This window comes from Ipomoea nil, unplaced genomic scaffold (genome assembly GCF_001879475.1).
Source record: "Ipomoea nil cultivar Tokyo-kokei standard unplaced genomic scaffold, Asagao_1.1 scaffold1834, whole genome shotgun sequence".
Lineage (NCBI taxonomy): Eukaryota > Viridiplantae > Streptophyta > Magnoliopsida > Solanales > Convolvulaceae > Ipomoea > Ipomoea nil.
In genome coordinates, this window is record NW_017618262.1 from 2,368,170 (window position 1) to 2,393,584 (window position 25,415).

Sequence of the window (25,415 nt, forward strand, 5' to 3'; positions counted from 1 at the left end):
AATGAAAAAATACAATTAAGTTACTGGATGCTCTAAATACACTCATTTTTTCGGTTATCTACTTACGTAGATGATGCGTTTGCATTTTTTAAATAACTTTTATTTTAAAAAATAGGTTAAGTTGCTGGAATGGTCCTATCCTCCTGTAATGTTAGTGGCCCTGGGATTTGATGGCAGGTGGGTAGAGCTAATTATGTTATGTGTGACTACTGTCTCATATAGCTTTATGATTAATGGTTCCCATAGCAGGTCGGTTACACCCACCCGTGGCCTAAGACAGGTTGACCCTTTATCCCCTATCTGTTTATTATTTGTGTGGAAGGTCTTTCCTTGTTATTATAGCAGGCACAGAATAGGGGATTGATACATGGATGCAGGGTTGCTAGGGGTGCCCCACCTATCTCCCATCTGTTTTTTGCAGATGGCTCTGGGATTTGATGGCAGGTGGGCAGAGCTAATTATGTTGTGTGACTACTGTCTCATATAGCTTTATGATTAATGGTTCCCGTAGCAGGTCGATTACACCCACCTGTGGCCTAAGACAGGGAGACCCTTTATCCCCTATCTGTTTATTATTTGTGCGGAAGGTTTTTCCTTGTTATTATAGCAGGCACAGAATAGGGGATTGATATATGGATGCAGGGTTGCTAGGGGTGCCCCACCTATCTCCCATCTATTTTTTTGCAGATGACAACCTACTTTTTTTCAAAGCAAATGTGCAAGAGGCCACTGAGGTTAAAAATTGTTTGTCTATGTATGAGAAGCTGTCTGGACAGGGAGTCAACTATCACAAATCCAGCATATACTATAGCAAAAATTAGCAAAAATACATGTCAAGAGGACAAGGGTGAGGTGGCACAGATCCTAGGAGTGGCTCAAGCTCCGAATTTTGAAAAATACTTAGGTTTACCCTATTTTGTGGGAAGAAATAAAAATGCAGTTTACTTATATTGAGGATAAAATTAGACAGAGGATTGGATCATGGAACAAAAAATTATTATCACATGCTGGTAAAGAAATTTTGTTGAAAAGTGTGGCCCAAGATATGCCTACTTTTTCAATGAGTGTTTTTTTATTGCTTATATCTGTATGCACAGCTATTGAGCAACTCATGAACCGTTATTTGGAAATGTTGGGCAAGCAAGCATGGAGATTGCTTACTACTGACTCATTGGTGTATCGTGTATATAAAGTCAGATACTATCATAAAGAGTCATTTTATGAAGCATGCTTAGGAAATAATCCCAGCTATTGTTGGCGCAGTGTAGTGGCTGCTAAGGGGCTAATATGTAGTGGTGTAAGACGACGTATTGGGAATGGAAATTCTACCTAGGAACATCCCTGGCTCCAAGATAAGCTAGATCCAATGATTCAAACTGAAATGCCACCGTAGCTAGCTGGAGCCAAAGTCGTGGGGCTAATTGATCAGGATACTGGCTCGTGGGACCATCATTTGCTTACTGATATCTTTCAACCAAGTGATGTACCTAAAATCCTCAAAATACCAGTTTTCCCCGAATATGATGATTTATGGTATTGGCATGGGGATCGTAATGGTTGTTACTCTGTCAAGGATGGCTACAGGCTCACTCTATGAAAAATTAGAATACCACTCAAATGGAGAACTTTTCTATGGAGAGCTATTATAAGTGATATCCTTCCCCACTACCAACAACTTGCTTATAAAGAGGGTAGAAGTTGATCCAATGTGTGCCATGTGTGGAATCATTCATGAGGACACTATGCACTCATTAGTTTTGTGTGGCTATGCAAATTCCATATGGACTCAATCCAACCTTCCACTCCCCAATATTGTGACAAATGTTTTTCATGAATGGTTTAGTGCAATCTTGAATGTTCTAGACACTAATGGAATTATGTTCGCAGCTGCGATTTTATATCATATTTGGAGAGCGCGGAATGGAGCTGTTTGATTGGGATGCCTGTCTACCGATGCCAAAGAAATTGCTTGCAACCGCTACTGCCACCAGAAAGCTTGGAAGTGTCCACCACTGAACAGCTGCTCTAACGCCGGCCGAACACGCTACCGCCGCAGCCAACACTATTTCTACTGCCGATATGCCACTGCCGGCCGAACTCACGGCCCACGCCACAGCCTATACAGCCCAACAGCCACCGCCACCACTGTTGCTGCAACCTGGACAGCCCCACGAAATGCCAACAAGGCCAAGAAAATGTTATATCGATGTAGGTTATAATCATGAGACAAATTCGGCTACGGTCGGAGCAGTCCTCCTCGATGCTGACAGCCGCTATATTTCGGCCTTCAGCGCCCCCCTCCCAAGTTGCTTCTCCCCTTTTATGGTCAAAGCGTTTGCATGCATGAGGCCTTGTCATGGCTAAGGGCGCGTGGAGAAGAGTCTATACAACTACACACAGATTGTCAAACATTGCAATGTTATCTATCCGCACCAGACACCTCGTCTCAATCGTACATTGGGTACGCTATTGATAATTGCAAACTGACATGTCTGCTTTTAGTTCTTGCTCAGTCACTTTTATTCCTAGATTACAGAATATACTAGCACATACTTTAGTTACTACATCTTTTAATTCCACTATGGCTATGTACTGGGACAGACTCTATTTCAGTTTATCTATAAATACAACCCATTTATTGACCTTCAAAAAAAAAAGTATTCAGTAGTCTAATTACATTTTTTTAATTCAGTAATTTAATTACACCTTCAAGTTATATTCACGGACTAATTTCAACATTATTCCTTATCATTTTATTGCTTGAATCTTAATACAGAGGTTAGAATTGTCATTTCACAATCGCTATCCATCTCGATTCTCGAATACTCGGAGCTTCACCTGTGACCTGAGCATTGTGGTTGAGACTTGAGAGCTTTAAGATTCTGTCAATTTATTTACATTTAAAAAAGAAAAAAATAATAAAAAAAAAGTAAAATGGCAGCAACTGGATTTTCTTTGCGGCACTCAATTCCCAATCTTCCTCCCAATAACTTCTCCTTGAACTGCTCTAGAAATGGCGGGCTGCGGCGGCGGGCAGGTGGATGGAAGAATCCGAGAGGAGCGGTGGCGGTGAGGTGCTGCACGGCGGTGGTGGAGGAGAAGAACCGGACGGTGACGCTGAAGAACGGCAACGATTCTCTGGATATATGTAGAATCCTGAATGGTATGTGGCAGACTAGCGGTGGCTGGGGCAGAATCGACCGAAACGACGCCGTTGAGGCTATGCTCAAACACGCCGACGCCGGTCTCACCACTTTCGACATGGCCGACCACTGTACTCTTCTCTCTGGATTTTTACATATTCAATTTCTGTTCTTTTTTTTTTTTCCTTTTTCTTTGAAACATTTTCGAATGGATCAGTCTGGGGCAAAATCGTCAAATAGCCATGACATTTCAAGCCTACACCTCTCAATATATATATATATATATGTACGAGCTTAGCTAACTAGTTCAGTAGATAGTATTTAACTAGTAATGCGAGAATTATGTTTAAAGTGGACATATTCGTCGTGCACACGACATTTGGCATGTCTATTGAGCCCGATTTACCCTAATTTACATCCTCCCACGTGGGGACCTGGGACGGAGAAGAAGATAAGATATATAAACTACACGTAAATGGAAATTAGAAGTGAACAACTTTTTAACAATGGCCGAGTGCTTGCACTGTCCCTTTAGCCAATTCACTTTCAACACAGTCAAGACAAAGTGTTTTAGATTGAGAGAAGCAAGAAAGGCATCAGAAGGGGCGTTTTGTTGCTTGTTGACTGAGGATAAGCGGCGGAGTGTTGTTAAGAATGGCAAAGATTCATTAGACATCTGCAGGGTTGTCAATGGCATGTGGCAAACTAGTGGTGGGTGGGGAAGAATCCAGCAAGAGAGTGCAGTTGATGCCATGCTTCAATATGCTGATGCTGGACTCAACACTTTTGACTTGGCTGATATATGTACATCCTTTTCTTTTCTTTGTTGTTTTTGGTGACAAGGAAACCGTCATAGGGGGCGTGTGGCCCTAGCTGGCAAAGGATTAAACCAAGAAGGTCAATAGGCCTTCTGAAACCAGTTTAGGAGGTAAACCAGCCTAGGTTGCTTATAGCTGACTTACTAAAACTAAGAAGGCCAATAGACCGTTGGGAGTCGAACTTAGAACCTTAGGGTGTGCACTAGGTAAACCCCGCCATGTGGCGGCCCTAGCTGGCAAAGGATCACAATGAAGTAAACCAAGAAGGTCAATAGGCCTTCTGAAACCAGTTTAGGAGGTAAACCAGCATAGCTTGACTTGCTGAAAGCCTGAAACTAAGAAGGACAATAGATCGTTGGGAGTCGAACTTAGAACCTTGGGGTTGCCCCAATATATGTACATCTTTAAAATTTGGAACTCATGTCATAGTTCCAGCTGTGCTTCCTTTGTTTGTTTAATCTTACCTAGATGAATGGCTATCGAGTTTACTTCTAAATGGTGCCTGCAAGTTCAATGGTTTCTTGGTACATAGCCTAATACTCTGGTAATGATGATGTGTATTGCAGATGGACCTGCAGAAGATCTTTATGGCATCTTCATCAACAAAGTACGCCGAGAGCGACCCCCAGAATATTTGGAAACTGTCAGAGGGTGAGTTAAAGAAACGTACTTTGCATTGAATATAGAATCTTGTATGTTTTCACGGAAGCAATTCGAATTCACTCTTCTTATCCTGCGATTCAGTCTTACCAAATGGGTGCCACCACCAGTGAAGATGACCGGCAGCTTTGTCCGACAGAACATTGATGTTTCGAGGAAAAGGATGGATGTTGCATCTCTGGACATGCTTCAGTTTCATTGGTAATGAACACTTTTACTCTTCTTTGTATCTGTGACTAAATCCCGATACATTAATAACAAATGTTCTCTTTTCAGTTTTCCTAATATGTTATCAGGGTTGAGGAAACAAATAGCTTTCTTTTATCAGTCTTGTCTAATCCAAGAGAGTTCGTAATAAGCAGGCCATTTAGTTTGAGATTTTAATTTTAGCTCATTCAACTTGTACCAGGTGGGACTACTCTAATCCCGGGTACCTAGATGCATTGAAGCATCTAACTGATCTTAAAGAAGAAGGTTAGCTGTTTAATAGCCTTGCGGAACTCGAGCTTTTCCATTCTTAGATTTGATAGTTTTCTAGTGTACAGGTAAGATCAAGACTGTTGCTTTGACTAACTTTGACACGGAGAGGTTACAGATAATTTTGGAAAATGGCATCCCAATTGTTAGCAATCAGGTTATATAAATTATATCAATTGGTTTCTTTTTCATAGCATTTTTTTTTTTTTTCAATATTTTGGCATCCCTTGCTTATCTCAGGGTAATATTGGTTATTTCTCTAGGTTCAGCATTCTATTGTTGACATGCGTCCTCAACAGAAAATGGCAGAGCTTTGTCAACTATCTGGAGTTAAACTTATAACGTACGTCTCTCTCTTTCTATCCCTTTAAAAAAATGTGTAACATGCCTGCAAGTGCTTAGTTTTTCTGTAAAATTGCGACAATGATATATCATCAGCTCTTATTGAGCATTTTAACCTTATTCTGGGATACATAAGGAACAAGAGGGCTTTGGAGGGGGGGGGGTTGATGATGGATCTCTGAAAGTCAAGCACGCTTAACCACAGAGTTCTTTCGTTATCTGGTTGTCATATCCTATTTAAAACCAATTGGTGATAAGTATGTGGACATTAACCGTTGAACCACATCCCTCCATGGCGCCACGTCTCGAATCGAGCAGGGGCAAAACTCGGCCAACCCGGCGGACGCCGAACAGTTGACTTGTTTGGTTGGTTGGTCAAGGAGATGTTATGTTTTGGAATGTTGGATTGACCTCAAGCTACTGTTATTGCTTATTAGTCAATCTTGTCGTGTGTTAGATTGTATTATTTAGTCCCACTTCATTTCCTACTTACGCGTCTTTAGCTTTCCATCCGTGCAGGTATGGAACTGTAATGGGAGGGTTATTATCGGAGAAATTCCTTGATACCAACTTAATGATTCCATTCGCTGGTCCTCCATTGAACACTCCCTCGCTGCAGAAGTACAAAAGGGTATATCTGTTTTAGGGAATTTATTGCTAGGTAGCAACCAGGATAACCGAAAACAAAATATTGATAGGAAGAATTAAGGAGGGGCCGGTAAATTGGCCTAAGGAATCGTAAACTGTCCTTTTATAGTTTTATTGCTATGTTTTGAACTGCTCCTCACTAAACATTCCCTGTCGTTTTCACTGGAAAAATCGACAACAAAAAATCGTTTGTTTGGGGAATTGGCAGGCAAAAGTTTCTTTTTCTCTCGACTTTTATGAACATCTGAACGAGTTTCTTTGCTTCTGGAGCAATAAAATCGAACAATTTTGCAGATGGTTGATGCTTGGGGAGGATGGAGCCTCTTCCAAGAGCTGCTTCAGACACTGAAAGCAGTAGCCAACAAACACGGGGTCTCCATTTCAACGCTCGCTGTGAAATACATTCTAGACCAGGTTCCAATTCCGATTCTTAGTCTCTTCCCCAACAAACTACATTACGTCTTTAAGTTCCTATAATTCTTCATTACCATTGCAGCCAGCCGTGGCAGGATCAATGGTAGGCGTTAGGCTTGGCCTGTCGGAACATGTCAAGGATTCAAACGCTGTTTTCTCTCTCGTCCTGGATGAAGAAGATGTGGGTCGTATCCAAGATGTCACGAGGAAGGGAAGAGATCTTCAGAAAGTGATCGGGGACTGTGGAGACGAATACAGACGTGGGTAGAGGTATCAGAAATTATGTTTTGGCACAACGTATTGTCTTCATGAACAAATGTTCTATGGCAGATACCTTCATATATTGAGTTACAAGCCATTGTTGTTCCATGTCAAGGATTGTAGATTTGTAACCTACAAAACTATAGTATACCATAGATGGACTTTGCCACCTATATATATTTCAAGAGAGTTCGTAAAATGGGAACAACTCTAGCTAAATTTGTCAGACTATTTAGCATAACGACTACAAGATTACACGTTCCACTCTCGGTGGGAGAAGCTTATTGATTTTTTGTCATATTCCTTATAATTTTTTTATTATATTTCTTTCAAATTGCCATATTCCTTACAAATGTTCTTTTTTTTTTTTGGTCAAACAAACATTTATGTTGTTGGTTGCACTTAGAGCAATCCCACTAAGGATTTTTGCCCAGTTTTTGAGCCAAAAAAAAAAAAAAAAAAAAACTAGTGGTTGGTTTTTATTTAATGAGAAAGAGGGTTTTTAGAGTAGTGTTTTCTTCTGCAAATGTGATTTTTGAGTGAGGTTCACTTTTGGAGAGACGGGGGGAATGTTGCGCAGCTTGTGTGTAGCAATGTTTGTGCCCATAAGACGCATGCAGTGCACGCACTTTTAGAGTGCGTAAATAGCCTTTAGTTTTTTTTTTTTTAATCTGTCATAATTTTTTCCTCTTCTCACTCCTTTCTCTCTCCTACATGACTTGCAAAAAACCACAAAAAAATTACAACAAATAAAATTGCTTTTACAAAAATACATAAAAATGACTAAAAACCTTATAGTCGAGCAATATAACTATGACTCTTCCAAAAGAGAGTAGAAGTGCATAGCTATCCTTCCCACACAAGTTGGCAGTAGAAGCTGTCCATTCCACTTCACAGAAAAAGGACGTATACAAATGGGATAAAAATGAGAAATATACGGTAAACAAAGGTGTCTCGTCATCAAATATTATTGTTAAAATGGAAAAACATAACATAAGTGCCCATGGCCTAATGGATAAGGCGCTTGACTTCTAATCAAGCGATTGTGGGTTCGAGTCCCACTGGGCGTGCATTTCTTTTTTAGTTATTGGCGAGCTAAACCATGGCCAGTTCCATCAAAATTAAGCATATCAATTACGAAATTTAGAAAAGGATAATACAAGTGAGAAACAATTGCACACCCACCTAAGTCAATTACCAAATTAGGACAACAAAATACATATACAAAATAATAATACTATTTTCTTTCCTAGTTCACATGAGACAATTAAAACTCTTTATTTTTAATGGGTGCAGTGTCTATGAATTAGTTAATCTCACGTAAGTTAAAAGTTAATCTACTTAATAATCAAATAGAAAAAATGCAATCAAATAATGCTACATCAAGATATAAATGTTAGGAGACAAATTTTAAAAAGTGCGTGTAACATTATTACTTTATACTCCGTGTAAAATTACAAGTTGGCATCTGGTTAAATTCAAGAACTATCATACTAGCAATTCATGTTGTCTAGTCAATAATGCTTCATCCACGAAACAAAATAGGAGTCATGTGCGATATATTAATTTGGGCCTTTTTTCCAAGTAATTCATATAGATAAATAAAAGTTGTTCAAAAAAAGTTGTGTCAAAATATAAATATATTATATAAAAATACATCTAAAAATTCACTTAAAAAATGATATGCGCCGTTTCACATTTAAACGCAAAAGCATCCACCAAACAACTGTTTCACAATCACATGGATTTTCTATATAACATTTAACAATTTTTTATTTGTCATCATCTTTTTGCTCATCTATTTGAATTTCTTCAGTAATGAATTTTTCAAGAGCTCCCTTTTGAGATTGAGTTAGTTACTTAATTCTTCTTTCCCTTTTACGCTTCTCAGACCTATATGAGTATTCTCGAAAACATAATTATAAAATCCTAAGGAACAAAAAAAAAAAGAAGAATTTATTTAAAACTACTATGAATAAATAATTAATCAATAAACAAATTCTTGCATATATTATTCAAAATTATTAAGTTGTGTCAATAAACAAGAACTGTGAAATAATACGTACTTTTAATTACTTGTCAAGAGAATTGAAGAATTTGAGGGTTTGTGCGATCAAGAAGAAACATTTGCTGAGAATGCAGTACTACGTGTTATGAATTCGCGACAGTACTACGGTGTAGGTTAACTAGTCGCTAATTGCCTATTGGAAAGAATGGGAAATGGTGGAAGAAATTTTAAAATCTAGTGTAATATGAAAAAGTATCCTAATAGGAGTAGGAATATGATTTTGTGTCAAATACTAGTAGTAGTAGGGATTAGGAAAGCACGTACGGACTTAGCTCAATGGTTCAGTAACAAATTATATTGTGTATCAAGACGCACAATGCATTTTGTGTCTTAGTGCACGATATAACGATTGTGGTTCACTAGGGAAAAAGAGAAGAGAAGAAAAGGAGGGATTAGGGAATAGAGAGTCCAGGATTATACTGTATACATTTTTTTTATTTATTTAATGAATTGGGTCAAAATTTAGTCTTGATTTAAGCAATTAATAATTAATAAATGGCCTAAATTGTTATAAATTTTTAAATTTGTAATATTTATAAAATTAAATCGTATATTTTTTTTTTATTTTTTCAGCAACCGTCAATTTTTGATATATCTAAATGGATATATAAGAATCAACACAATTTATCTAAACATTGTTTTTTTTTTTAATAATAAAGTTTCACTTTACTAATGTCTAAGATTTTATTATATTTTGAAGCGATTGATTTTTTATTTTTTGAAAATTGAAGCGATTGATTTATGAATGGTAAAATTAAGGTGTGTAGCATGTTACATTATTTTAAAAACAATGCTACAAACCCTTCATGTATTTCTCTTACAAATTTTAACTCCTCAGTTAAATTTATTTATTAGTTAGTTATGAATTAGCCATTGGCATCTAATAAATGAAAGCATGATAGAAAAATTTGGTGGTAAAAATTAGGAAGGAAAACATTTTCCTTATTTGAATACATAAAAAGAAAATATAAATTTGGTGGTAAAAATTAGGAAGGAAAACATTTTCCTTATTTGAATACATAAAAAGAAAATATAAATAATTTTATTTTACTAATAAAATCTCTTAACAAGGTGGCGCTGGGGCTAAACCCTAGGTATATATATATGTTACCTTCGCATTCTCAATTTTGTCTTCAGAGAAACCCTAGCAGTAAAGAGCGGCCTCCCATTCCCAGAGCTTCTCTCATCCTCCAGAGGTGCTCTCTTCCTCCCTTTCTCTGCTATACGCATAATTTTTTATCCGATCGTATATATGTATCTTGTTGGATCTGTATCCATAGGAATAACATATCTGGTTTATTGCGAGAATCTGAAAATTTTTCGGTTTTATTTCTGTGAAATCAGGAACAGCGAAAGGAAGAAATGAAGGTGATCGCCGCTTACTTGTTGGCCGTCTTGGGTGGCAAAGCTTGCCCCTCCGCTGATGACCTCAAGCACATCCTCTCATCAGGTACACTCCTCTCCGCATTTTAGTATTCATTGATTTGCTATAGGGTTTGTGTGCTTGTTTTATTAGATGTGGAAATCTTCATTCTTTCTTGTGTTTTGAAGTCGGTAGTTTCTTAAAGAATGTAGCTTTGCCTATAATTTTTTATTTTTACTTGTAGGTACTAGTAGGTGATAAACTGATTTACAATTCCTCTGTAAGTTTAGCCAAAGTGGAATATTTGATTTCATGACTCATGAGATGATTGTTGTAGGACTGTAAGTAGATGGGATCAAATATTAACTCTACTTGTCCTCTTGTGATTTCAATTGGAATGTACATATCTAAAGATAGTTGTTTGAAGTGTGTTGAACTTATTATTCAGTTATGTTTCAAGTGTTTGTAGTATGTATTGTAGATGAAGTTTTAGGGAAAATATTTCAAGTGTACTAATAGTTCATATGTTAGAGGACATGACAACTTATAACTGAGTTGATGCAACTGAAAAAAGGCTATATGTAGTTTGTCTGGTTAGTGTTGCATTATATACTCATTTGGTATCTGTGGGATATTGATTAAATCTTCACTTGAATGTCAATTTATAACTTAGTTGATGCAACTGAGAAAAGGTTATATGTAGTTTATGTCTGGTTAGTGTTGCACATTACCCATTTGGTATCTGTGTGTTATTGAAATCTTTACTTGAATGTCTGCAGTTGGTGCTGACTGTGATGCCGATAGAATTGACCTACTCTTGTCCCAAGTGGAGGGAAAAGACATCACCGAGCTGATTGCAGCTGGAAGGGAAAAGCTGGCTTCAGTACCTTCTGGTGGTGGTGGTGTGGCGGTAGCTGCACCTGCTTCCGGTGGTGGTGCTGCTGCTCCAGCTGCTGAGGAGAAGAAAGAGGAGAAGAAAGTTGAAGAGAAAGAGGAGTCCGATGATGATATGGGTTTCAGTCTTTTTGATTAGTTTGGTGCAATGTTTCTCTTATTTTAAGAGTCTGTCCTTGAATTTTCTTGTAGGATCGCCATATGGATTCTGTTTTCTTTTGAGTTCAATTTAGAAAACAAATTGAAGATGCTTACATACGTGGTGGTATTCAGTATTTGTTAACTTTGAAATTTTTCTGATTGCTATTTTAGATATTATTATATCAATTGCATTTTTCCAAGCTCTACTATGTGGTTCTCAGATCATGTTGATTTCTTTGTGTTATTTCCAACATTATAGAAATGTAATATTGTCTTATATGAAGTATATTTTAGGCTCAAGTATCATTTTTCATCATGAACCTTAAGTGATTTTTTAAGTTGTATTCTAACCTTTCATAAGTGTTGATTTGATGCATAAGCTATAGTTTTTTTGTTCGCCTAAATTTTTTTACAAGTTGCCTTCAAGTAATAGGTTATAACTTGTTGATGTGGAGGTAGTTGTTGACGTGTTATGATGTGTAGAGGTGGCAGCCATTTTATTACTTTTGTTCAAGTAACTCCAAAATTGAAATATGAAAGCAAATCCTAATTTCAATTTGCTCTAAATCGGAAATCACAATTGCGATGAATAAACCCAAGTATGCAATTGAAGTCTCCCAAAATTTGACGACTCAAACCCTAAATTCTTAAATCGAGACGGCATCCATACGTTTCAACTATCCAATTAAAACTAACAGAGCGTCTATATACGAAAGATGAGTAAGGTATGTAGAACAATCTATATGCGAATAGTGTAGGGATTTCTTAATGGAAAAAAAAAAAAAGACGTAAGTATGTAGAACTGTATATATGTAGAACAATATATATGCGAATAGTGTGGAATTTCTTAATGGAAAAATATATGCGAATATGCTGTGAATATGCTTTGAATATGATGTGGTGTGGTCCTGCTGCTGTAGCTTTTGCTTTTATTTTGTATTGATTTTGATGTAGTGAGGTCCTGATATACTGCATTTTTGTTTGAATATGCTTGTATAAAGTGTGATCCTGCATTTCTTTCGTCTTATTTCTGATCGTTGCTGTGTGTATAAAGTGATACACTGTGGTGTTACATTTTATGTTTAAACGTGCCTTGAATTTCTGTTGTCAGGATGAATGATAGTGTGAAATTAATTATTCATCATGGTGGTAATTTCGTGCAAAAGCATATGTTCAAATATATAAATGGTGAGACAGAAGTGCGTGTGGACCTTGACTTAATATGTGATCCCACTTAGTGAAGTATATAGCAGACTAAAGATATAGGAAAATAGCCTCACTGATTTATAAGTTGACCATTGAACGCTTTACAGCTTTAAAACTACTTCATAATGATGCTAGTAGTCTCCACTTAGCTTAGATTGCTAGGGAGAATAAAAGGTGTGAGATTTATGTTGAACATGGTGTAGATGAGCCTGATGTGGTTGCTTTATCTTTACCTGGGCCTAAAGGAAGGAGTAAAGTTCAAGCTGAGGATGAGGGGAATGAAGGCTGAATTAGGGGGTGTTGAATCTTGGAGGCAAGTTATAACCTATTACTTGAAGGTAACCTGTAAAAAAATCTTAAAGCAGAAAAAGATTTATAGTTTGTGTATCAAATCAACACTTATGAAAGGGCAAACTGCGACATGAAGAATCGCTTATGATTCATGGTGCGGAATGACACTTTAGCCTATACTTTAACATCTTAAAGAGCAAAATTAAAATATTTTTTTTAAAAAAATTATGGAAAGTAATACGGAGTATTTTTAGATAATAGGATTATTTTATGAAAATGCAATAATATTCACTACAAAAGTAAGAAAAATTACACTCTGTATGATAATTGTAAAATTTGTTCTTATCTAACTGGATATGAGTTAATAAGTAGAAGCAAATCCTATAATTACTATATAACATAGGGACAAAAAGTGCAGCCGAAATCTTATAATTAACATATAATTTATAGACGAAAAGTACAAATTTTTCACAAAAGTAATACTCCGTATATGCAACAGGTTGGTTCGTTTTGCTCCTTTCAAGAGAAGTTAGTGTTGTAAATAACAAAGAAATGGCAAATATATATTTATCAAATTTTGTTATGTTAGGCACCAAATACATAGCCACATACCAAATTACCAGTAACATAAAATCAATTCTGGTAGTCAATTAGAAACAAAAGGGTTGGAGAGATAATCAGCTCCATAAATTACTCCTGTCACATTGTACATCTCATAATGGTAATGAGGCTTGAAATGTTCATATTAGACAGTCAAAAGAGTAGAGTAATCTCCAGGAATCCAAATTCCTCGAAACTGTTAATGAGTTCTCGGCTCACATTTCTATCACAACATATGCATCATCTCAGAGGCGATTTTCTGAATGAGCTTGATCACAAACTACTGCAACAGAAAACAGATCATTCCACAGTGAGCACATGGTTGGACTGCTCGCCCAAAGACGGGATGCAGAATTAAACATATCTCATCAAAACCTAACGCTCAGAAGCAAAAAGAAGAAGATTTGAAGGTAACAGGGGAGGAGATTAAGTTCTATTCAAATAGGGGGAGATCGATTCCGATGTGCATACATAGCCTCCTTTCTATGTTGGATGTGGCAACATTTGAGGTTAACTACAAGATTGCAGCCAATTTAGATTTGCCAAAAGTCATAATCACTCGTATGATTTTGTTGTTTCTAAACATAAGTAGACTCAGCAGATATATGCTATATAAAAAACCAAAGAGTTAACCTTTTGTAATCCCTACAAACCCTAGAGAAGTTGGGATTGGATCCAACAAATCGTCAAATCCTAAAGAGAGACCAAAAATAGACGACGATGATGAATGAAGCAGAAAAATGGAGAAACAGTGTATGTCTTTATGAAGTAAAATGTAAATGACCGTAAGGCTACTTCTAATAGGCAAAGGTGGTGAGATGATAGGAAAGATAGAAACTTGAAAAAGGGAAGTAAATTTCAACAACAAAAGAAGCATACCATGACATTGAATTATCAGTGCTAGTATATATGCTCTGAAGCCACTTCACCAAGGACAACAATTCGCATATGGAGAAACAAGTTGTTGCAACAAGAACCCATCTGACAGTAGTCATGAAATGGCTGCAGTTTAGGACTAATGTTAAGACTTTGGAACAGTCACATTTAATATCTTAACATCTTGATATGGCTTGTCATTTTTGTCCACCTTCACCTTCTCTATGGCCTGCAATACATCACAATAAAGATGTCTTAAGGTGAAGTCTCCACAAGCAATATCCTTGATGAAAGATTTTAATGATAAAGATAGAAGGTCAATGACTTTTTTTGGTTGGTACTTAACATTTATAGACTACCCAGTCTACCCATCCATAACAATATGATGCAGAGATGAAATGAATTGAGAATATAAGCATTATTAGCCAGTATTGAACTGTTACCTGAACAACGTCCATCCCTTTCAGAACTCTGCCAAAAACTGTGTGCTTATTGTCCAACCATGCAGTGGCAACTGTAGTAATGAAAAATTGAGAGCCATTGGTGTTTGGCCCAGCATTAGCCATTGAGACTGTGAAGGGCCTGTCATGTCGCAAGCTGCAGGGACCAGAAGAATTGCTCGTTTAGGGTAACTTCTATCAATAAAGCATTTAGAAAGAAATGTATTAACCAGCAAAAGTATAGTATAGGAGAATAAGAACCATTATCATGCCTTCATACTTATTCTTCTTGAGGGGTAGGGGGATGCAGACACACCGAGAATCTAAATGCATTTTTAATAGAATTTCTAAAATTAAATCACTCATAGCTTTTATATGAAATTTCAGTTGAATAGTGCAGAGTATGTAAAACATTAAGAGGGTGCATAATGTGATTATTGCTTAAAACTAAATTAACAATATTAATCATAAAAATGCCCATAGCCATTTGGGGGAAAAAGCACAATGATGTCTTTAAAGGACTAAATGATTTAAGATGAAATGTAGGCTTTGCTGGCAGTATATTGATGACAACATTTTCCACAGAAGTAAAGTGTGTATGCTCTACATACATCCACAAGTAGCAATTTGTGGCATTGTCAAGACCAACCTTTTGTGAAACTCATCTTCAAACTCCCTTCCCCAAATTGATTGTCCACCAGTGCCATCTCCTAGTGGATCTCCAGTTTGTACCATAAAGTTTTTGATGACCCGGTGAAATATCAAATTGTCATAATATCCATTCCTGCAATGTGTTGTAAAGTTCTCCACTGTTTTGGGGCATTCTTCAGGGTATAGCTTCATATGAATGTCACCCATCGTGGTGTGCAGGATCTAAGACACAACAAAAGAATAAAGCAGAAAAGGGAAAATAGGGGATTAGTTATCAAGTAATACTTCTACCAGATCAGGCAAAAAAAGGCTCGCAGGGAACCAAAAGGCATAATGAAGAACTGAAAAATAAATAGGCACACCCTTTCAAGGCTGTTATAAAATAATATAAAACTCATGTGAGATGACTATCTAAATGATGGCCTTGTAGCGGATAAAACATCTACTGACATATTTGAACCAATACATTAGTGCAAAAGATGGTAACAAGAATGACTCTAACAAAAAGCTGTTCAGAGGAATCAGATATGTTTAACTATCCCGGCACCAACTTCCACCCACTGGAGAAAGCACTTTGTTTCCCATTTTGGTTGAATTATGTGCTAGTTCATAATTAACTAGTCATTCACTCATCAAATAATTGATCAAGAGTAAACAGAAAGGAAGTACCAGAGTAAGACCAAGACTTCAGCTTATTCAGTTAACTTTTAGCTCAATATCTATACATCTCTTACCCACACCCCCACACAAAAAAATGGAAATGGAAAATTGGAACAAAGAAAATTTACATACCACATTATCGGGAAGGGATGTTGTGACAGACTTTCCAATGTCTGATACAGCCAAAAGTTCGTCAGCAGGCGGCTTTTCATTAAACACATCTCTTCCTTTACTTGCATCATCAGGTTCTTCAGGTTCTCTCCGACTGTGAACAGCACAAATATATTTAGGATCAAAATATTTGCTGATACAAATAGCAAAAATAAAGAATACATCATTATTCTTCTTACTTAGCATCTTAAAGATTACAATACCTGAACAAATAGATTCTGTGTTTCTTGAAAGCACAGCAGAGGAGAGTGGGATCCATCAGAGGCTCCTTGTTTTCATTGGCATTTGCTGCTGCAGCAGGAATTTTTCGCAATTTTTTGCTACTTCGATCACCTTGATACAAGGCAATTCTTAAAAATCTATCATTGCTCTCCACCTTGCCAAGAATTCGAGCAACCTTGTTGGTATGCAGATTTACTATCTGCCATACAATTTGAAGATAATGGTGAGACTTAAATAACAATCATTAGAAGTATATCACTTTTTAAATTTATTTAATGCAAGTATTAGTACAATAGCATCCAGAAAAAATCTCATTAGTAAATATTGCATACTTTATTCACCAATAATAACACATTTGCGTCTTACTTTAATCCCAAGGAGTGTTGCATATATAATAAAGTTCGAACTTTCATCAAAAACAGCATTAGGTTGTGGTGCATTTTCAGTTTTCTCAAATTCTCTCTCTACAGCCATTCTTCGTCCAAAATCAATAGCTTCCAGTCGGTACAAAGGTACATCACTTCTTTGGAGATCTTGTGCTACCTAGAAGAGGCAAAAAATTTAGTTATAAGTTATAACAATTGATAGTTTGACACCATTATACAGAGAAGTTATTAAGTATTTAAGTTGATAAGTTTACCTCAAGAGATTCATCATAAACACGCCTTAATTTACCCGTTCTAAACCAAAATACACGGATTCTGCGATCAGGTGAAGTGATGGAAAATTGCTTACCATCTGGGCTAACCTGAAAATCATAAAAGACACGATGGTTAAATGTGGTATGAAAGTTGTTGAAATATCTTGGATTCTTGGAATATGTTTCAACCTCCATCCTTCGTGTTTTGTAAGTCTCATTCAGTGTTCTATGAGTTTAAGAGTCATCTACATAGGGCCATAGGGGTAGACTAAGGGTCATTGTTTGCCTATATATATCTATGCTATGTTTCAATAAGAAAAAAAGGAAGAGAGCAAGGTGAATCAATAAAAGATAATTTCCTGTTATTCAGCAAAAGAAACCACATTCTCCTAAAAGAAATGATGAAGTTTCTAAACCAAATCAATTAAGAATTAACTATTTCAGATACAAATATATAAATATTTGATGATAATACAATGTAACTACCATGTTAAAATATTAATCATAGACAAATAGATAAATAAATAAATAAAATTCTATCAGATATAGGTTCATATATTACCTCAATGGAAGATATATTAGTCTTGCATTTCACAAATTCAAAAAGATTGGTATCGCTTTTCAATTTGAAGTTCACCCTGTGCATAATGTAAAGAAGAAAGCTTCAGTGAGGACACCAGTGGGCAAGGTAAGTAAAGAATCATGCAGACTCGGATATGGGTAATTAAGAACTTACACTTTACTAGTTCGAGAATTTTTTTTAGGTAAAATAAACAGAATATACAACCAATTGGTGGATCATAATTATGTTTTATTAGACAATGTTTTGCAGGAAAAGTAGAAAATGAGAAGAATAGAGCTCAGCAACCTTATTTGGCTAAGAAGTTGGTAAAGGGAAACAGAAATGGAATGGACAGCATTTGCAACGCTTTCAATATGGAGGATGTAAGACGCTTCAAAAAGGGGAATGAGAAGCATCAGAATCCCTTGTCCCACCCCCCCCCCCCCCCCCCCTTCCTCCTTGAACCAAACATGTTTATAGTTTAAATGATAACACAAGTGAAAGGTGCTGCAGCCAATCTATGTGCCACAGATTTTTATTTTTTTTTTTATAAAAAAAAAAAAATCAAGTATTAGATTTAAAGAACTATTCCGAATACATATTACTCTATATCTATCTTTAAGTTTTCCTAGGAAAGAAAGTACACACACACACACACACGTTCAAAGAGAGAATTAAGGACCCTTAGATATAGTAGTTCTGCTGACTAATGATTCACAGATTTACTACAGCCTCTCAAGTAGACATATAACAGATATCAGTATGACAATACATACACTTCTTCAGGAAACTGAAGTGTAGTAGGACTCCAGTACTCAATGATTCCTTTCTCGTCGGCAGAAATCACAGTATCAAAAATATGATTGTACTTCATGACTTTAACTGGGGCCACGTGTATCTGAGTAGAAATGAGAAATGGAAGTATCAGAGTATGTTTCATAGTATTATAGAAGTACAAAAGAACTAACAGCATGTAATTTGATGTTCCACGTGCAATGAAGTACCTCTCTAGATTGGATAGGATCATTTGAACCAGATCGTGCATCATATATGTGCACAAAAGGGGAGTTACGATCACTAATAGCCAACTTTGCTTTGACATCCCCTTGTTTGTAAACCCATTCTATAGAGCCAGGTACAAATGAAAGACGTATCATTGCCATCATGTCATAGTTGACTACATCATATATCTTTACAGATCGATCATTTGAAATTGTACAACAGAGCATTCCATCAGTGCTTACCTATATAGAAGAAACATGCCAAGGTGATAGGTGCTCTTAACACTCGTACTGATGAAGGATTTCACATAGTATGTAATTCAGGGCAAGGGCATCAGTCAATCATATGTAGACTAACATTTTTTACGGACATGGACAACTGAAGCCAAAACACTTCTAAAGAAACTAGGTTGAACTTCAGGTCAGCCACATCAACACAGACATGCTGTACCCCTTTACTTTTTTTAAGGCTTATTCTATTCTAGTTCCTTTCTTGTTTCTTTTAGCTGGAGGGCAGTCAAGGGGTGGGGTTGTTGGGGGAAGCATTCAACGGTGTAGAGGCTATAAATCAGTGCATAAAATAAACAAATTCAACCCCCCGCCACACCGAACAACTTAAAAGAGAATGGTAAAAGCGAGGTGTGACAAATTGAACATTGAACATAAGATGTAAAAGAGGAAGATCATTGACAATGTCATTCCACAATCAATTACACAAAATATATCAATCAGGAATGGATAAAAATACACACATTTAAAGGAACTTACAGCAAGGCCTTCAATTGGACCAAGATGGGATCTAAAATGTTTTGCAAACTCAACACCAGCAGGTTTTTTCTTCCAAAACTTTAAGTGTCCTGAAGAGAAGAATAAAGAGAATAAAATACAAAAATGAAACCTAAAGACAATATCAATGCCCCCTCAGGCCTCAACCAAATAAGAAAATAATGTGTCAAATTGTTACAAGATGAAAGGGTATAACATAATGTGCCATACTGAGACACAGAACTATATTATTTATGACTGGCTCAAATAATAGTTCAATAAAGAGGTAAGATGGTCTCTGTTGATATGTACAACATGCATTTCGTCTTACCATCAGCACTCCCAGTGACAAAAAAATCTGCAGATGACACAGCAACATGTGTAACCACATCTCGATGCATGTAGCTTTTCTCATACCTGCAAAGGATTGAGTGTGATTATGAAGTCAGTTCTATTGTGACATCAAGAATTACCCAACAGCATAAAAGATGTTATGAAAACCAAAAGATGATCCCTCCTTCAGACGGCATCAGGAAACCATGCAAGATGGAAAAAAGGGTTTAGGCTCCACTAAGGAATTTGTAACAAGAGAACAAAACATATTTTTGTGGTCAGTCAAATAAATTCAAGGATATAAATGAAACCTCTTCAAACACTAGAGTTAATAGATAGATAAACAAGGAAATGAGACGACACAACTACTGTGGCAACTAAACAATGAATGAGAATGTTGTTAAATATAATAAAGTCAGAAAAACTTGTAATCACAGTTAATGACTTCACTTGTCATGAACAAGGTTGTATCAATAGTTTATGGTTTTTGGTACCATACTCAAAACAAAGAAAAACCTTTTAAGTTATTAGATACTCTGAATACAAAAAATGCAGCTTGTCAGAACCAGGAAGATCCAAAATAACTATGCCGAGAAGGTGTCGACTAAGATACCGAAATCACATCAAAACAATGCTCTGTTCATATAAGGTATAAACACATTCAAATTCAAAAATTTATAATCCCCCGGTGCCTTTCATTCCGTTCTAGTACCAGCATATGTAGCATGGAATGCTTTTTTTTTTTTTTTTTTTTTTTTTATCTGTGCCTAGAATTCTATCCTGGTTTTCCCGCTCTATTTTGTAGCTTAAAACCTCAAATTCCAATATGCAAGCTACTCAAAGTGATGATCTTTCAGTTATTTAAACTCATGTTAGCAATGACAAGTGTAGAAACCCTAAATGCCGATGCCACAACTACAAAATACTTACATGTTTGCAGAGGGGAGGGATTCGAGATATGCCTGCTCGAATTGAAGAGGGCGCTTGGGTCGCGCACGGGGTGCTGGGCCCGGTCCAATAATTGAACCGTCGTCTGTCTCATCCACCTTCGTCTCCGTCGTCACGGCCGACGGTCCGCTTCCATTAGCTGCTTCCTCCTCCTCCATTGAACTAGGGTTTTTCAGTCAAGCTAAAGATTTGTAGTTTTAGTAGAGAGGAAAGGGGTTGAATTTTTGAGTTTACTGGGTATATATATATGGATTATGGGGCGGTTAGGAGATATAGTTGGTCTGTGCCGGAGCAAAGAGATGGCTGGAGTTATCGGCGGCTCGATTATTAGTACTTGCTAGTTGCTACTTAGCTCAAAGTATGACTCTCTTTCTTTCTTTTTTTTTTTTTCTTTTTTTTTTTTTTTTTGGGGGGGGGGGGGGGGGGGCGTGATTAAGTCACCAAAATATAATTTTTTAAACTCTCAATTAACTTTTTAATTTTTAAATTTGAAATTAATTATTTGTTTAGCTATTACGGCGCGTTTGGTTTGATTCATTCTCATATAATTCCAAATGCAAGTAAATTTCTTAGTTTGAGGGAACTTTCATTTTCATGGAATTAGAATCTCATACTCTCATTGGTATTTCAATTGGGTTTATAAATTAAAATAATAATAATAATAATAACTTTTTTTAAAGTCAAAATGAAGGGGGATACCCGTATTATTACGAAGAAAAATAACTTTGGGACAACATTACCTCTATCTTTTTTTAATTTAATATCTAACATCTTCCTATCGATTGCATGAAAATTAATTACAATATGTCACGTAAATCAGTGGTATTTGAATATATTTTTTTAATATGTAAATGTGTCTAAGAGATGCTTGTCATTTAATAATAATAATAATAATAATAATAATAATAATAATAATAATAATAATAATAATAATAATACATATGTGCATTTTGAATTTTATACTATTTATTCCTCCCTCCAACAAAACGCCCCGTTAAAAATGTGTTACTCTTATTTTTAATCAACCAGATGCAATCTAAGTTGGTTTAGACTAGGACTGGGCACTTCGAGTCTCAGATCGGTTTTTTCGGTTTCGATTTTTTTGGTTTTAAAAAAACTAAAACATTCGGTTTAACAATAGAGTTCGGTTCGGTTCGGTTTTGGTGAAAGTCCACTATTTGAACGTTTATTTTTTTGTCTGATCGATTGTTCAGTTGGCTCACTTTGAGTGCCACTTGAAGTGTTTTGTTGATTACAAGATGAAGAATCATCTATCTACATAGTTAATATTTGAAAAATTAGAATTATTAAATCACCAAATGTTGGGACTTACGACTTAGAGTTGAGGTTTGAGAACTTGAGGAGTTGAGATTATTAATTATTATAATATTTATACATAATACTAGCATTTTGTACGCGCGATGCGTGAAAATTTATGCCCAACATTAAAAAATTGATAAATGCAAACAATTACAAGTTATAGTTCAAATTATATTTCAGAATTCCTTGAAATAGTAAATTTTAATCATCGTATTTGAAAACTATAGAGATGAACAAAATTTATATATTTTTTTTTATTAATAATGTAAACAATTTTGATATAATTTATACTTTATTTTTACAATAAATAAATAAAATATCTATAATACTAATCTAGTACTCGGTCACATATATTGGTGTGTGTGTGCCTCTATATATATATATATATATATATATATATATATATATAAAATTTATTGAACTGCTGAAAAATGTAAAGAAGCTTGGATCTGGAGTTGGAGATGGCGAGGGACGGTGGTGAAGGAGGAAGAAACGTCGGTGAAGGGCCGGAGGAGATTGTGGCTGTGGAAGAGAGGTAGGAAGAGGTGTCGGCAACGGAGGAGAGGCCGAAGGACAGGCGATTGAGAAACGGTCGAAGTAGGGGAATAAATGAGAGGAGGCCGGCGCCGGCCTCTGCAAAACGAGCAAAGTCGGCAGCCGATTAATGGAGGATGAGGGAAAACCCTTGCAGAGAGAATATTCGAGTTAAAAATGTCAATTTAGTACCTTAACTATGTAATTTTTATCAATTTTGGTCACTCTGGTCAAATTGCTGACCAAATTTCACCAAAAAAATTTAACAGTTAAAATAATGAAGGTATTTTAGTCATTTTACTTGTTTATTCTTTCTTCTCCGACGGTCCATCTCTTATCCCCAGCTTCCGGCAATCGGAATGTTCAAAATCAAATTGGCATCTCGAACATCAAAAATATTCATAATACGATGAACATCCCAACCCGTACCTTGGGCATTAAACAAAATAGCCACCGGTGCTTCATAATATGCTTCGCACAAGGGAGTGATGATATACGACTCATCCTGTATAGGTAGCCATGCATGTTTCCCTATTAAGTATTAACGTATCAAGACCATTCCCTATACTACGCTTACATCCTTCTCGTAGGACATTCTTGACTTCAAGCATACCCCTCCATTATATATATATATATATATATATATATATATATATATATATATATATATATATATATTAAAAAACTATGGCTATTAACATACCAACTTATAATAGATGTAAGAACGTAAGATAAAATTACACTTAAAAAAAAACTACTTTGTAATAAATAACATGTTCGTACTAATAATTAATAGAGACCGATAAACCGTGATAGTTTTGTATGTGAGACAAATTTTAATTTATATTAATTCTTTAAGTAATAATGTCACAATTTGTGTAGTCACAAAATAGACTTTCTCTAACTACACGTTTAAAATCCCATTGACCATATTTTGCTCAAAAAAATTACCTTATAGACTTGGTCATTCTACAAAATTGTGTTTTGGTCTAGAAAATGTAATCTCAAATGATTCAACCCAAAGTTTAGAGTAACTGCAGAGTGGTGTGATCATATGAGCTTCCACACTCCATGTGGCCTACACTTTGCACAACTGCGACGCGTGTCCTCTTTTCTCGTCGCTCACATCGAATTAAAATGTGCTCAATCCTAATTAAAAATGTGCTCAATCTCAAAAGGTTGAATCTCCAACTCCAAGGGTCCTTCACACGCCGATCTGACAGAGCATTTAGAAGGATGTAAATTGCAATGACTCTTACTGAATCAATGAGCTAAGTCCGCAGGAACAACTAAGTAAAAGTCTTAGACGATAGTTATATGCTCCACACACCAGACATTAACTCGGGCGCAACTAATTAATAACAGCATTCCACCACTCACAATGGATACTCAATGCTTCAATTATTCCCAGCGCATTTCAATTTGAACAAAACTGAAGAACACCCAAAGTCCATCAAAGAACACAAGATTGAACAGGTTCCTCTTTCATTTTCTTTTTATTTTACACCATTCATCACTTCTTATACTGAACATAAATATCATCACTGTACTGTTTATCTTTCATTTCATCATCTCCCCTGTTAGGTATTTTGTTTATGAAAGTTACATTCTGATTAGGCAAAACAACAAGGATCATACAAAATGTAGTCAAAATTAAAATAACCTAGATTTCTTTCGGAGTTTACTAGGTAGGATATGCTAGTCCAAGACAACACACATGAACAATGTAATCAAAAGCTGTAACTTGAAAGGTCTGTTTCAACAGACCCTCCATTATATCAATAGAATTATAGTAAGTCAAATTCAACTTAGGGGTGTGGTTGAGTGTTAGGGACTCATCAATCTTTAACCAAAAGACAAGGGTTCGATCCTTAAATCTCCAGGCCAGTGTCCAACTAAAAAGAGGTACTTACAATTCAGTGAGGGGATTAGTCACTAACAGTAAAAGCTCTGGGTACACCCAAAAAAAAAAATTAGTAAGGCAAATTCATTTAAATTCTTGATTAAGATGAAGGCCCAGGCAGCAAGCTACCTTTTTTTTTTTTTTTTTTTTTTTCAATAACGCCAAAATTAGTAAGGCAAATTCATTTAAATTCTTGATTAAGATGAAGGCCCAGGCAGCAAGCTACCTTTTTTTTTTTTTTTTTTTTTTTTCAATAACGCCTCCACAGGCTCTAACTCATAACCTTCCAAATGGAAGTCCAACCCGAGTACCATTAGACCACATAAAGTCTTGATAGGCAGCAAGCTACCTAAAACAGCTTGCTTTTGATAATAAAAGCTCCTAAAACAGCTTGCAGTACGCTGGATATTACTTAGAGAAAGACTGTCATTATGATCCCTTTGTAGAATTTTCTCTCTAAAACTTATGGTAAAAATCTGTGCTTTAATTAAAAGATACCCATGAAATCTTCTTTTATAGCTAACTTATGGATATCCCTTTTATACCCATAAAATGCTTGCTTAAGAGGTTAGACTAGAATTGATGGGGTGTGCCAGGCCAAGGTAATAGTGCAACACCAAGGCGACACTCAAAGGCCCAGGCAGCAAGCTACCTAAACGGGCCTTTACCCTATAAAAATTGAGTTAATATCATGTGAGCCAATGGCTCACGTATCAGATATTAAACTGATAAGAACAGATACTACACTTGATCTTAGCCAAAAGGCCGAGAAAGGTATGCTTTAGTCCATCAATTGCCCACTTCTTTTATATTGCTCAAGCATCTTCACAGTCTTTCTACATTATCGATGTGGGACTTGAGCAAAAATTGGGACAATATTCATTTGTAGTGCTGATTAGTGTATTCTAAATTTCTAATATGCTAAGAAAATTACGGAAAAATAGTTGGGCAAAGTCTTGGAAGCTATGCAGCAAAGTCTTGAAGATGACTCCATGGCTATTTGGTAGTCTAATTCTCACAAAGATGCAATTTGTCTGCATTTGCTATATCCAAAATTGTTTCC

General features: G+C 36.1%; 3 protein-coding genes and 1 non-coding gene across 6 annotated transcripts; 3 read left to right on the plus strand and 1 right to left on the minus strand.

Moving 5' to 3' along the window:
• The first annotated feature begins 2,814 nt into the window (after window positions 1-2,814).
• On the plus strand, window positions 2,815-6,962 carry LOC109193000 (flagellar radial spoke protein 5). The gene is made up of 9 exons (XM_019343749.1): window positions 2,815-3,274; window positions 4,528-4,612; window positions 4,706-4,822; window positions 5,031-5,095; window positions 5,167-5,255; window positions 5,362-5,441; window positions 5,960-6,071; window positions 6,383-6,502; window positions 6,585-6,962. Exons 1-9 carry the CDS (start codon window positions 2,935-2,937, stop codon window positions 6,768-6,770), a joined length of 1,194 nt encoding a protein of 397 aa, XP_019199294.1. The 5' UTR covers window positions 2,815-2,934; the 3' UTR covers window positions 6,771-6,962.
• Window positions 6,963-7,760: 798 nt separating this feature from the next.
• TRNAR-UCU lies at window positions 7,761-7,833 on the plus strand. Its single transcript has one exon. It is a non-coding gene; the product is annotated as a tRNA-Arg (tRNA).
• A 2,076-nt stretch (window positions 7,834-9,909) lies between these two features.
• LOC109193001 (60S acidic ribosomal protein P2A-like) lies at window positions 9,910-11,434 on the plus strand. Of its 2 annotated transcripts, none has more exons than XM_019343750.1 (3): window positions 9,910-10,027; window positions 10,176-10,281; window positions 10,974-11,434. In XM_019343750.1, exons 2-3 carry the CDS (start codon window positions 10,194-10,196, stop codon window positions 11,225-11,227), a joined length of 342 nt encoding a protein of 113 aa, XP_019199295.1. In that variant the 5' UTR covers window positions 9,910-10,027; window positions 10,176-10,193; the 3' UTR covers window positions 11,228-11,434. The 2 variants fall into 2 exon arrangements, with proteins under 2 accessions (XP_019199295.1, XP_019199296.1); XM_019343751.1 differs by having other exon boundaries at window positions 9,944-10,027; window positions 10,156-10,281.
• Window positions 11,435-13,261: 1,827 nt separating this feature from the next.
• On the minus strand, window positions 13,262-20,935 carry LOC109193167 (peptidyl-prolyl cis-trans isomerase CYP71). Of its 2 annotated transcripts, none has more exons than XM_019344015.1 (14): window positions 20,578-20,935; window positions 19,646-19,731; window positions 19,318-19,406; window positions 18,553-18,792; window positions 18,325-18,446; window positions 17,549-17,624; window positions 16,987-17,094; window positions 16,713-16,889; window positions 16,328-16,545; window positions 16,086-16,218; window positions 15,292-15,515; window positions 14,646-14,799; window positions 14,206-14,431; window positions 13,262-13,606 (listed from the first exon to the last, which is right to left on the minus strand). In XM_019344015.1, exons 1-13 carry the CDS (start codon window positions 20,751-20,753, stop codon window positions 14,348-14,350), a joined length of 1,887 nt encoding a protein of 628 aa, XP_019199560.1. In that variant the 5' UTR covers window positions 20,754-20,935; the 3' UTR covers window positions 13,262-13,606; window positions 14,206-14,347. The 2 variants fall into 2 exon arrangements, with proteins under 2 accessions (XP_019199560.1, XP_019199559.1); XM_019344014.1 differs by having other exon boundaries at window positions 13,262-13,609.
• Between the last annotated feature and the right edge of the window lie 4,480 nt (window positions 20,936-25,415).

What these genes read in the sequence shown, in the direction of transcription:
- LOC109193167 (XM_019344015.1), bottom strand. Translation starts at nt 20,753, where the DNA reads ATGGAGGAGGAGGAAGCAGCTAATGGAAGCGGACCGTCGGCCGTGACG. An exon ending in GTCCAATTGAAGGCCTTGCT is followed by an intron (nt 18,793 to 19,317) that starts GTAAGTTCCTTT and finishes TCTTCTATATAG; the next exon opens with GTAAGCACTGATGGAATGCT. An exon ending in CTTCAGTTTCCTGAAGAAGT is followed by an intron (nt 17,625 to 18,324) that starts GTATGTATTGTC and finishes CATTATGCACAG; the next exon opens with GGTGAACTTCAAATTGAAAA.
- LOC109193000 (XM_019343749.1), top strand. Translation starts at nt 2,935, where the DNA reads ATGGCAGCAACTGGATTTTCTTTGCGGCACTCAATTCCCAATCTTCCT. An exon ending in TCTGGAGTTAAACTTATAAC is followed by an intron (nt 5,442 to 5,959) that starts GTACGTCTCTCT and finishes CCATCCGTGCAG; the next exon opens with GTATGGAACTGTAATGGGAG. An exon ending in TGAAATACATTCTAGACCAG is followed by an intron (nt 6,503 to 6,584) that starts GTTCCAATTCCG and finishes TTACCATTGCAG; the next exon opens with CCAGCCGTGGCAGGATCAAT.
- LOC109193001 (XM_019343750.1), top strand. Translation starts at nt 10,194, where the DNA reads ATGAAGGTGATCGCCGCTTACTTGTTGGCCGTCTTGGGTGGCAAAGCT. An exon ending in CAAGCACATCCTCTCATCAG is followed by an intron (nt 10,282 to 10,973) that starts GTACACTCCTCT and finishes GAATGTCTGCAG; the next exon opens with TTGGTGCTGACTGTGATGCC.